The 12,742-nt window shown below is 38.6% G+C and overlaps 1 protein-coding gene across 3 annotated transcripts in view; it reads right to left on the bottom strand.

Annotated features, from left to right (window-relative positions):
- Window positions 1-3,903: 3,903 nt before the first annotated feature.
- LOC117953783 (retinal-specific phospholipid-transporting ATPase ABCA4-like) overlaps window positions 3,904-12,742 on the bottom strand; it is a 39,994-nt gene continuing 31,155 nt past the window's right edge. For 2 of the 3 annotated variants that reach the window (XM_034887101.1, XM_034887102.1), the window contains 12 exons: window positions 12,186-12,333; window positions 9,421-9,544; window positions 8,959-9,088; window positions 8,676-8,796; window positions 8,450-8,512; window positions 7,925-8,031; window positions 7,231-7,372; window positions 6,822-6,956; window positions 6,157-6,260; window positions 5,847-5,939; window positions 5,023-5,272; window positions 3,904-4,791 (listed from right to left, as the gene is read on the bottom strand). In XM_034887101.1, coding sequence (XP_034742992.1) covers window positions 4,675-4,791; window positions 5,023-5,272; window positions 5,847-5,939; window positions 6,157-6,260; window positions 6,822-6,956; window positions 7,231-7,372; window positions 7,925-8,031; window positions 8,450-8,512; window positions 8,676-8,796; window positions 8,959-9,088; window positions 9,421-9,544; window positions 12,186-12,333 — 1,534 coding nt within the window. In that variant the 3' untranslated portion in view covers window positions 3,904-4,674. Of the gene's footprint in view, window positions 4,792-5,022; window positions 5,273-5,846; window positions 5,940-6,156; window positions 6,261-6,821; window positions 6,957-7,230; window positions 7,373-7,924; window positions 8,032-8,449; window positions 8,513-8,675; window positions 8,797-8,958; window positions 9,089-9,420; window positions 9,545-9,790; window positions 10,051-12,185; window positions 12,334-12,742 lie in introns of those variants that run through there. The other variant, XM_034887103.1, reaches the window with a different exon arrangement.

The following is a 12,742-nucleotide window of genomic DNA, read 5'->3' as shown; positions in this document are numbered from 1 at the left end:
AAATCCAAAATTGTAATGTGTATCGTGAAGCTATACAGTACCTGGCATTTTATTGACATCAGTAGACTAGAGTTGGCCAGCCAAGTTTTGCTACGGTACTTTCTCTTCAAACTTTAAACTTCAAATTTCTCATGATGCATCAGATTACAGACACGGCTGCAGTTATCTATTTGATAAGCTGAATGCACACTGATTGAATACAGAATGTGTTCATGTATTCATCTTGTCTGCTGCAATCAAGGTATTGTATTGTACATGTGAATCTCTCTTTCTCTGTCTCACTCTCTCACAAAACCCACACACACAGTGGATTATAACACACACCAACCTCAATGCAAAATGTTCCTCTTTTTGGCTTATACTTTGACAACAATTTTGTCTCTCATACAGAACTTCAGTCTTTGCCCGTTCCCTATGTAGATACACAAGTAACCTTTTTTTGACTCCATCCCTCAACCATGCCCCCAATTAAACTTATGAACCAAAACACATGCCACACTGGCTCACAAACTAGTAAAAGTAAAGAAAGTAAGAAAGAAATGATTTTTAAAAGTATTAAATAGTGTGACTCAAAACAGATTTGCACTTCTAAGCAAACTATACAAACATGAAGATTTCTAATGCCACTAACATTATTGTAACTAACATTGAGATTGGACACCTGATCACCTCATTTTCATCCATTCTTTATAAAACTGGATTTAGAGGTCACTTTACAAACAACTTAGATACGTCTTGTGAACTTTTCCAGTGATTAAGTAAATCCCCTCTTCACTTTTATCTTCACATCCCAAAGTTAAAACTACATTTTATTTTATATTTCTGTTGTTACAGTGTGGTTTATCAAAAGTAGCGTTGGGCAGTTTTCCATTTATTTAAGTTTCTAATTTAGGCTGCAGCTGTAAATTAATTCCTGTTCGTATGTCTAGTCACATGCAAGCTATTTAGGCTTTCTTAACACAGTCAATTTGCCATTTCTCTGAACTTTATTACACACATTTCAGGCATAGCTGATAGAGGTGATGGTGTGTCAAATGAAGTGTCAAATTAAAACAATAAGAGTCACGGAGTCTGAAGTCAATAATAATTTTGCAACAGTTCCGGTAGAATAACTTTTTGCCACATTAAAAATACAGTCACGGAAAAGGGGTTTAAAAAGAGTATCAGCTGTTCAATGATCTATGCCATGACCTGATGGTTGACCTGATCCCAAACTATCTCCTGCCAGTCACAATTTACATAGAAAACAGGATAAACTACCCAGGTTAGTAAGTAAACTTAGCTTAGTTCCACCTCAACTTTAGTGAAATGTTTAATTAAAATACTTATTGCATGCTAATGTATTTACCAGATAGCAGTTTATATTTAAAATTGTGGTTTTATGACACTCCCATGTCCGTCTTCACAAAAGAATGATAAAAAGGTGCACGGGAAACAAAAACCTTGAAAAAATGGTAAGTCATTTGCATGGAAATGTATCTAGAGAAGGCTGTGGACTTTTCTGCATGTATTGAAAAAAGCGACAAAAACATAGAAAAAAGGTGCATAAACGCTGAGAGAAGCAACATAAAACTTTTTTTTTTTCTTTTTTTTTACACATTCCCATTAGTATAGTGGCTAATGTTAGCATGTTTACGCTCCACTTTGCATCATCTTACCTTACAATGCAGCTGCATTTTTGCACATCATCAAATCACACGACGGGATACGGACCAATCAGTGATGAAAAGCTGTTGGCAGATACGGGCAACGTTTAGGTGTTTGTGACAGCCAGGTAAGGGGCCACCTTTAATACATACAGTCGCAACTGTTTGGTCAAAAACAATAATGGCGGACGTAGTCATCCACCTGCTAGGTATTTTATAGTGCCCATCCTTTCCCAAACAATTTTCAATCACGGCTTCTCAGATGGTTCTTAACCAACTATGGCATGTCAAGTTATATAATTATATACTTGAGGTCAAAATGTGTTGCTTCACAATATTAAGAATTCGCTCACTTGCCAGTTTTTTCTTTGTGCCATGCACAGATTACTAGGTTGTGCTACTATTTTGAGCTGAGCAGAGTGGTGAGGAAGGCTAGGCTGACTCTGCCAACCATTCGGGAGCTGGCCCAGAAAAGTTGCCTTAAGGACCCCACTCACCCTGGTCACAGACCGTTCGCCCACCTCCCCTCTGGCAGGACGTACCGCAGTCTGAGAACAAGGACTGCAAGGTTTAACAACAGCTTCTTCCCCACGGCTGTCAGACTGTGGAACAAAGAAACACACTTAAACAGTCCAATCAATCTCACTACTCATGTACAAAACAATCTGTTTGGAATGCATTTTATTCTCTACCGCACTATTTCCCTTTAAATACTGATATTTATACTTTATACTCTTTCCCACCTTTATGTATCTAGTATCTAGATATTTATATTTTTCAGTTTTTTTTAGACTTTATAAATTTACATTTATCACTCAACATGCTCTGCACACCCATATAAGCATTTAAGCATTTATTTATTTTAATTCATATAAATAATAACTTGAATTTTCCACAGTGTTTTAATTGCTTCTATGCTGTATTCTTTCAAGCTGTGAACTTTGCACGTAATTTATACTGTGGTATGAAAAATAAAGAAATCTGACAATAAAGAATTTGTGTTTTCACCTCATCTAACCACAATGTGTAAGACTTGAAGGAATGTATGTTTTGTGCATTATTCATCCATGACCATGGTTTGGTATTTTGAGAGGCTCGGGTCTTTCACTCATGGTATGCAAATGTAACGAGGCTCTGGGTTTCTGGAGGTTAAGATAAAATGAAGACTTTCTAGATGTTACACAGTCCCATTGTAAAGAGTTTGGACCAATTGTTACAGCACATTGTTTTTCCTCCTCAAAAGTGGGGTGATCATACAAGATTCTGCATGATTTGGAATCAACTGAATATAAGCTGAGCATATGTAATGTAATAAGAGTTTTTTGGTACGACTGTGTTAATGCATGCTGTACCAAGATCTTCTCTGGCCAGATCTGTGTGGTAAAAAACGTATATAGCCTATTTGGACAACTGGGACTCACCGAGTTATTCTTTTATTCACCTAAGCGAATATTAAACTGAAGTACAGGTTTTCAACATCAGTAATTCAATTGGGTTTGGTTAAAAAAACATGGAAAACACATTGTGCTCTAAGTTAGCCCTTTTCAGTATTCAGCAGTATACAACAAAGGCACATTTCACAGCCTGTTAACATTGTGACTCATTTGCTCTCCCACAGCGCTACTATTCATGCTCATCAGCTTCATCCAGATGACCATATGGGCAGGAGACGAGCATGAGATCCACACCAGAGAATAATTAGCTGCCGCAAAGTGCACCTACCATCATCCCTCTGTTTCTTTGAGACAGCCAATGAAATTCAGGCTAGTGGGAGGCCTGAGGCAATGACACCATCACTTGCGGCAGGAGAACAGTAATTGGACCATGTGTCAGATAAATCCAGGTTGTGACAAGCCACTCAGCACAGTGTCGCCTTGACCTTGATACAAAGCTATCTCTCAGCTCCTCCACTGACCGGTAGTAGCTTTACAACGGAGGTCAGTGGAGCTACTGCAGGTCACCGGACTGAAAAGCCTTTCAACTCTTCTTCTCCTTACTAAATAACCCACATTGGCATCCAGCAGCTTTAAGAGAACTGTGTATGTGTATGTATGTGTGTGTGTGTGTATATATATATATATATATATATATATATATATACACACACACACACATACATAAATACATACACATACACATACATAAATACATACACACGCATATACACACACACTTCTCTTAAAGCTGCTGGATGCATATATACACATATTTATATATATATATATATATATATAAGATTAAGAAAAACTGCACTACTATTATAAAACTTTGTTTTTATTTAGGACTGATGATGTTGTACAAATCAGCTAGGCAAGAGCATAAAGTAAAAAGCAAGTTAAAGTTTTTTGTCAGATACAAAATATTATTCCTTTTTATCTACAGTACTATATTTATCTCATTACCTTCTGTCTCAAATATAATCCTTCAAGGAGAATATTTTGTGCTATTTTGTACTGATACTGGAGAACAGTTTAACATGGCAATGTATGAAACACAGCAGACAAAGGAATACTTGAATGTACAACGGTGAATGACTGAAAAGAACATTTGGAAAACAAAGACAACCAACATTTATGACATTTGTTTACATGTGTCACATAAAACTGAGGTGTGTGCGTTAATGTAAACATAAAAAAATACTGCGTCTAAGGTGTTTATGTATTCATTACACATATATGTACAGATTGGATTGACTTATACAAGCTTTTCTTACATTTCAGATGAAGAACCAGCTGTTTTTGCATCAAGTGCTGTTAACAGCTATTTATTCAAGTCTAATGTGTCAGACCTGCTTGGTTTTTGATGACATAGGGGAAGTCCTGTTAAGTTGTCTGTGGCTGGAAACATTAACTGTTCAACCACTCACTTTGGCAGGTCAACTAGCCATGCTTGTGTCTACTCTAAAAAGCAATTTGGCTATGGAAATATTGAAAGTACCTTTTAACTTGTGGAATGTGAAAAGTTATATTGCCGCCCTGCAGAGTGACACCTTTACATCTGTGTTTCTGTATATAAACCGATAACATTTTCATGTTTTCTTCTGCACTGGACAGATCTTGATGTCTTTTCTTCCACCCGCTGTTCGTCTGTGTAACTTTATGTCTTCGTCCTCGCCTGTCTGTTGCTTGGCAAAGTTGACAAACACCTGCACAACAGACAAGCTGATTCAGTAAAAAATAAAACATTACAGACCATTATGTATCTGCTAAGGAACGTAATCATAATTTACAGATTTTACAAGACGTCTTAGCCACAAACCTGTATATATAAAATGTCAAATCTGTAGGTGACTGACAATTGTTTCTTCACACATGTTATAAGGAAAGATTCCCTCAAATGTATTAAACACAGGTTGAGACTTTCAGTTCATAACTACCTGGTCCAGTGTTGTCTGGGAAACGGAGTAGTCTTCGATACTGAGCCTTTCTTTATTGGCCACCACCAGCTGAAATATCCTGGCCAGGGAGGAGGAGGCTATTTCGTACTGCAGCGTGTTGTAGTGCTTCTCCCTTTGAACGCAGCCGGGGAAGCTGCTCTCCATGAAGCTCTCGACTGGCCCCAGATCTGGGGGCGAGCCCACTTTAGCTGCCTTGATTTTCATGGTCACTACGTAGCCATCACCAAATCTGGATCAAGGAAACACAATGTTAAGATGTTAAACATTATTCAGGATACATTTCAATTCTCCTACACTTTAGAGTGACTGTGGTTACACCTACTTCAGATCTCTTTTTTATGTCTTTGGTTGAACGTGATGATTTTTTATTCTACCTTGGATTTTTCCCTTTCTTGTAGGGGCAGTGGACAGACACCAAAGAGGGAAAGAGATGGGGGATGACACACAGCAAAGTGTCGCACGTTGGATTTGAACCCGGACACTTCAGGCCTCAGGTAACATGGTGCAAACGCTCTTACTGGATAAGCTAGAGGCTGCCCCCCTCTAATCTACTTCATGTCAATACCCACAAATTGCACTACGTCTTTTGATGACCCAAAGTTGTTCATAATTTTATAATTTTCAAAGTCTGAATGTAAATGTATTCATATATTAGGACAACCCACAGAATTGCCACACATTTCGTTTTCCATGATGCAGAGAAGTCTTTATTTATTGTGTTTTTAAGGTTTGGAATCATCAATTAACATTGAAACACTACCCACACACTGTACAAGCCAGATGAAATACAGAAAACCTCTTACTTGTATTTGAGTTGCTGGATAGTACCCAGACACTTGAAAGTCCCATTGACCATGATGGCCAGTCGAGTGCAGAGGGCCTCACACTCCTCCATACTGGTGGAAAACAACCATAATCCATCTTTATTTTTACTGCTGCAATTTATGTCTATGAGCAATGAATCTTAATTCCACTGATCTCTGTGGTAAAATCAAGCAAATGCCAGTCTAGTCATGATTTCAACAACCCTTGTTGGCAGAATAGTTAACTGTGTTTGATCAGCTGCTGCAGTAGATGTGTGCGGTGGATTCATTTCATTATTAGATACTGAACCTGTGTGATGTTAGCACCACAGCCCTGCCGTCCTGGATGACACTCATGATGGCATTCCACAGGAAGCGTCGAGAGTGGGGGTCCATCCCTGTCGTGGGCTCATCCTTAACACACACAGCCACAAACAAACAAAAGACTTGACTTTCTCTCTCACACACACAAGCTTGTGTCACTTCATAACCTACCTCACTTTACCTACTTGCACCATACTACATAAATATCCTCAGGGAAAATAAAACTGCTTTTACTTACTTCATTTACACCACCTCTATATATATTTTTTTACAATACTTGTATTCATGTTTTTCTATTCTTTAGGTTTGTACTAGGACCATGGAAACAACATTTTGATCCTCTATGTGCTGTAATGCACTGTATATTTAGATGGATGACAATACAGTTTCTTAACTTATCTCTTATAATTCCATGTGAACAGAAACCAAATCCTTATCTCTATCAGCATATGGCAAAGATCTCTGATGTATGCCAATTTGAATTGAACTGTGCAGTTGCCTGCCAATGTATCAAACATTCCAGGCCAGGCTTGACTGAACCCATATGGCTTCCCATCTGGATCCATAGACCATTTCATTGATAAATCCCTGCATAAAGCCCAAAAACCCCAAACAATGGGCTCATGAGCTCCCCATCATTGGCTAACTCACCAGCAGCACCAGCGCTGGGCAACCAATCATTGCAATAGCTGTGGAAAGTTTGCGCTTGTTGCCGCCACTGTATGTCCCTGCACAGCGGCCGGCATATTCTGTCAGACCCAGCTTCTGGATACCCCACTCTGCCACCTACGGGGGGGGGGAGGGAAAATATCCATTGGTGGACATGTCCATCCACGTTACAGTTTCAGGATGGGCAACCCCTACGGTTAACTGAGTCCTCCATAACAATGTTGCATCCAAATTAAATTGAGATATCAAACAGTAGCGATCATGGACCAACAGATGTACAAAACAAAATGACCAAAATAGATATAAAGCTCTCTATGCAGTGCTGAGCCAAACAGCAGAATGAAACATCGTTAGACAGTTAAAGATGCAAAGCAGCTGGAGTCCTACTCACTCTGCGGATCTCAGACTCAGGCACCCCTCTGAGACGAGCATAGAGGTACAGATGCTCCCTGCCAGTTAGTAGCTCATCAATGGCATCAAACTGAGGGCAGTAGCCCATGTTCTGGTGCACATCCAGAATCTCTGTCCGGATGCTACAAAACAGGACAGAAGTTGCCACTCGTTGCAGTGAGTCAATAGTAAGCAGTAATAGTGAGAGTCATAAGTAAAAACATGTCATCCAGATCTGAGAAGAAGCTGAATTCTCTGAAAACAATTATGTAAAAATGGAACCAAACCATTTATAAACACAGCAAAAATGACATTTAATCTTCTTGTCACTTGAATTTAACGGACACATAGAGGAAAACTCGGCATGTTCAAAAAGTTGGCTTGAAAATTGTATTTTTTAAAAGATAGAATATTAAACCCAAATAACTTTGCTGTAGCTCCACTAGTGAATGGTTGATCAAGCCCTAGTTTCTAGCTGTTGTTTTTTCCTACTCAGAGTCCCACATGGGTTGGTTTTATAGTCAGATAGTGTCATCAAACAGCATTATGACAGATTGACCTTCCTGTGTTCAAACGTTCTAACTCATTGGACTGTTTCTGGTCGTCTCCCATCTGAAACTGTGTGCAGCAGGATAAACCAAAAGCAAAGTTTTGTGAACACAGTTTGTGTTATATCGACCGTGGACTTTATGTACCTGTAACCAGCAACGGTAGCCTCACCGGAGCTGACATCTGTGTCACCAGTCAGCATTTTGAAGGTTGTCGTCTTTCCGGCTCCATTAACTCCCAAAAGACCAAAGCACTAACCGGACAAAAGACAATGAGGCTCTCGATCCGAGGACAAATTCTGCTGAAATACTGACAAAGTGCTGAAGCACACTCGCTATTAGAGAGAATGACTGCTAATATCCTTTTGAAACTGGGATATTATATTTAGTTTCATATAATGACTAGAAATTGTACATGCATGTGTTAATAAAGCACACAAGCACATTAGAACAGAAAAAAACACAAAATCAGATCAGATACACAGTACTTCAGTATTGTGTTTGCATGTTATTGCAAATACTGCATATAATTGCATCTGTAACAATTTGGGTGGCAGCTTAATCAGTATTTAGGTTTATTTAGGCAAACACAAAAAGAGAAAACCTGAGTAATATTAATAAAGCAGTAGTGACAATAGTAACTCGCAACGTAAATGAACTCAGTGACTTTACCTCTCCTGCAGGGACTCCCATACATATCCGGTCCACAGCTGCCCTCTTCCTGCCCACATACGTCTGTGCAGAGGAGGCACAGAAACAATGTTAACTTTGTAAAAATAAAACTTTCATATGTTTATTCATTTCTATTCCACCTATACTTGTATAGATTTGAGTGAAAGGATGAATTAAAATAAAGCTGAGCTTGAAAAACCAAGATGAGTGAGCCAGTGATCTTTACCTTAGAGAGGTCTCTGATCTGCAGGACATCTGTCTTGCTCCCTCCATCATAAATTCTCTGCCTCTCTGCTGCCACGTCACAATCCTCATCTCGTACTGAAGTCTGCTTGTAGTCTGATAACCTGATAGGAGCAAGAAAGTCATATATAGAGAAGCATCTGGTACAACGCTCTTTTGTTTTCATTGGTGGGAATATGTTTTGACCCTCTGTGAAAGACATTGGTGTAATGGTTGAGGCGCTGTATATGTAAACTTGTACAATCTGGGGTTAGATAGTAACTTACCAGTGGTCCAAGAAGAACCGGTATTGGATGAGAAGATTGAGCATAAAGTAGACAAAGCCTTCCACTGCCATGAAAGCAATATTTTTCCCCACAAAGTCCCACCGGAAAGGGTCCTGCGTGTACTCCTCGCCTGAAAACAAATGTATGCAAAATAGTGAACCCTTTTCTCTGTACTAAGTCAGTATTTGTTATATGTTACAAGCTGCACAAAAAAATCTTTTCCAGAGAGCCGGGACATAACTCAAGACCTGAGAGTATAAACTACTAGAACTTTGATTATAATAGGTACTATTTAGTAAAATTTGGTAATCCTGGAAACTGTACGCAAAATTCTTTTTCCCCAATGTACATATGCCACTGGTTCATTTTATTTTAAACATGCTTTGTGATGGAAATGATGCTACATATTACAACATATTGATGTAAAACTCATGAAACTTTATCAGCTAATTAAGTACTTACCAAATCTGGCATAAACATCAGTCACAGCCTGGTTCATGGCCATGTCAATCAGTCCTCGCCCCAGGCAGAAGTGAGGCAGCACCAGCAGGCCTTTCTTTAGCCACTCATTGAATGTCAGCAAAGACTGGCAACACACAAACACATAAACATTTAATGCACATTTCCCTTGAGTGCAGGATTTGAAAACACAAAGTCAACATACAGTGTGCAATATTTATAATTGCACACCTCAATCTAGTTTAGCAAAATAAATAATTCTAACTAAATTATGAATAATATCTACCTACTGTACCTGCCCAGGCACTAGGGGAGGAAAATAGCAATTTGTCAATATCTTCTTTGTACATTGTCCCTGTTAAAATAAATGTTTAAATCACGTAGCCGCACCTCCTGTACCTTAATTACATATAAAACTGTAGTACGTGGCTATAATTATTGGTAATTATATATTTAATACGAGATCAGGCTTTTAGCAAAGCATTGTGTATAAAGTTTACGTGTAGAATCTTGGAAATATCAACATGACAAACTTATGAGTCACTCCAGCGGTTCTCTCATGACTCAGCTGTTGAGGGATTCATCAAGTGAAAGCAGAGAAGAGGAGGACAGATGTGCAGTGGAGAGAACCATCTGGCAAAAAGAACCATCTCCATTTTTTGAGTTGGAGTCAACCTTACAGCAGCAGCATCCGTGTCATCTCCCCCTACTTTCATTTATTTCTATTTCTGTTGTTGTTTTTCTTAAAAGACAACAACAGCCATTTCTCACCAATCCAACAAGCCTCATCGTTAGCCTCTCTGCTTCCCCAGCTGCATCACATTATAGTCAACCCTTGTGTACGTACCCACTGTATAGTTGGTGTTTGCTGTATAGTTTTAGGCCCTTTTCATCGAAGAAGTTTTGACATGTCACAGTGGGAAACGCACCGGTGTAAATAATGCAATGAATGATTGGTGAAATCCATTTAGCTGCTTCCATCTCAAGGTCCTGGTGTTGTGCATGCTGGCTCATTCTCACACTGGCATGGCTTTCTGAGACAATTGAACCAAATAGAGCTATTGTTAACATTATTAGTAACACTTGTGCATTTTCTGCTATGACAAAACAAAATGTTTTCTGTGAAAAAGGCCTATTGACTTGATTCAACACCACATTTTGATTGTGCTGCCCTTGTCAGTCTGCTTGTACATTAACCTGATTGTCCTGAACTATCATTTGTCTGCTCTCTAGGGGTTGTTCCCAGGGCCCTATGTTCCCCAGATCAATATCCTCTTAATAGGACCTCAGCAATGCTTTTTCCCTAGATTGTATGTTCAATGTGTGTTTTCCTTGGTCAGTAATGTTAAAATCACCCACCTACAGCTTATAGCTTACTTAAGTTATACTCCTCCTTCAGACATTGATATCTCGATATTGCTGAATGGATTTTTACCATTCGATCTACATTTGAAACTGCCCATCTTCTCTTGTTCTTTTGCAATTTTAACTACAAAGATAGCCCTTACTAATCTTTAACAACAATGTCCCTGGGAACCACTTGCGATTTTAGACCAATTTCTTTTAAATTTAAATTTTTCCTTTTTTTTTTTTTATCAATTTTAGAGCTTCAAGTTGGAGTTTGCAAACTTGTCTGTGACAGTGGACAGCAGTTACAGGTTTAAAGTGCATGAAACAAGTTTAATATCCTGTGTCAGTCTCGGCAATGCCATGCACCTGTTACCCAGTCAAGGAAAAGGTTAACAGAAACATCGTTTTGGCCAATCGGAGGGGGTTGTGCCAGACTCCCACCTTTGGCTGAGTCTTTATTTATTCTGTTAGATGGAGAGCAGGAGTGTGGTTGTGAAGCTAACGTTGGTAGTACCCAGAGAAAAAGTTGGACATAATATGTTTAAGCAACCTGTTGTGCGAACAACTGTTGAAAGCATGTGTGTTTTAGTTTGTGGGGTGACCTTATGGAATGGCCTGAACAATGTCCATCAAACAGAGCCCTTATATCATTCAGTTCAAAAGTAAATTAAAGAAATCATTACTGGACCAATGCAGAAAATATACCTAAACACAGGAATGGAATTGTAATTTAATTTACTGGTATTGTTATTGTTTTACTGTTGTTAGTTATTGTAAGACCTGAGAGATTGTATGCTGTATTTGCCTATCTATTTACTTTGTGATGGTATGAGCTTGTGAAATAGGGGCAGGACCAAATAAGTTATTTGCTTCCGCCTGCTCCTTCTCAAACTAGTCTTTTAATTGTTTAATCATACGTATGTATAAATATGTATGTGTGTGTGTGTGTGTGTGTGTGTGTGTGTGTGTGTGTGTGTGTGTGTGTGTTTGCGTGTATGTGTGTTTTATTTTGTTTATTTCTAATTGGTTGCGTTTTATTTTTTGGTTGCAAAATTTTGTTTTGTCTTGCAACATTGTTGATTGATTGAGATAAAAAAAAAATGAAATGAATGAATGAAATAAATGAAGTGGGTAATTTCATGTCGCAGATTAGAACCCATGTTGAAATGTAAGCAATTAAAATTGCTGGGTCAGCAATTTTGCAAGGCACTGTATCCGTGTCACATTCTCATTAGGGGCTGAGCCCCGTAAAGGCCTGATCCTAGAATCTTCGCTGCTGGGAACACGAGAATGACCCTACGATATCTCTAGTGCCCTAAGAACCTCTCAGAGTAATTAAAGTACGGAAAAAATTGTCTGAGCTGTGTGTTGAAAGTTGAGTTTTTTCTTGCGTTGTTTTATTATCTATATGTTGTTACCTGATTGTTTTCAAAAAGATCCAGGATGAAGGTGATGGCGCTGCTATTGATGCCTATAAACAGGTTGATGCAGGACAGAGACACATATGCAGTACTTGGGATGTTGAATAAATAAGACATGGGGTACATCATAGGTGTCACCGACCACCTATAAGTTAAAGAAAAGAGAAATCTTTCAAAAAACAATCCCAGACATAGCAGTTATCATCTGACTATTGTTTTTCAACTCCTATCATGTCATTAACGTCATTTATTTGTCATTTGTGTGTGTTGTGTTGTAATGCATTTTGTTCTTTCTCTGTAAAGTTACTTGTTATTGAATTAGATTATTCGGTTATCAATGAGTTCCTGTCTTTGTTTTTTCTTTAGAGGTGGGAAAGGCCCTTTGCATGCTCTCATACTATAACTTTGTCACCTTTTCCAATCCTCTTTGTATTTCATTGTTTTCATTTTTTTAAGTGGAAAAACAACACTGAACCAAATTAACCTTCCTCTGGTGTTAGCTTTCTGCTGCCATCTGAAGTGTTAGCGGGTCATTTTGGACCCGTGTATTAAAT

Source organism: Etheostoma cragini, chromosome 12 (genome assembly GCF_013103735.1).
Source record: "Etheostoma cragini isolate CJK2018 chromosome 12, CSU_Ecrag_1.0, whole genome shotgun sequence".
NCBI classification, from domain to species: domain Eukaryota; kingdom Metazoa; phylum Chordata; class Actinopteri; order Perciformes; family Percidae; genus Etheostoma; species Etheostoma cragini.
Note: the sequence above shows the minus strand (reverse complement) of the source record. Positions and strands in the feature narration are given on the sequence as shown.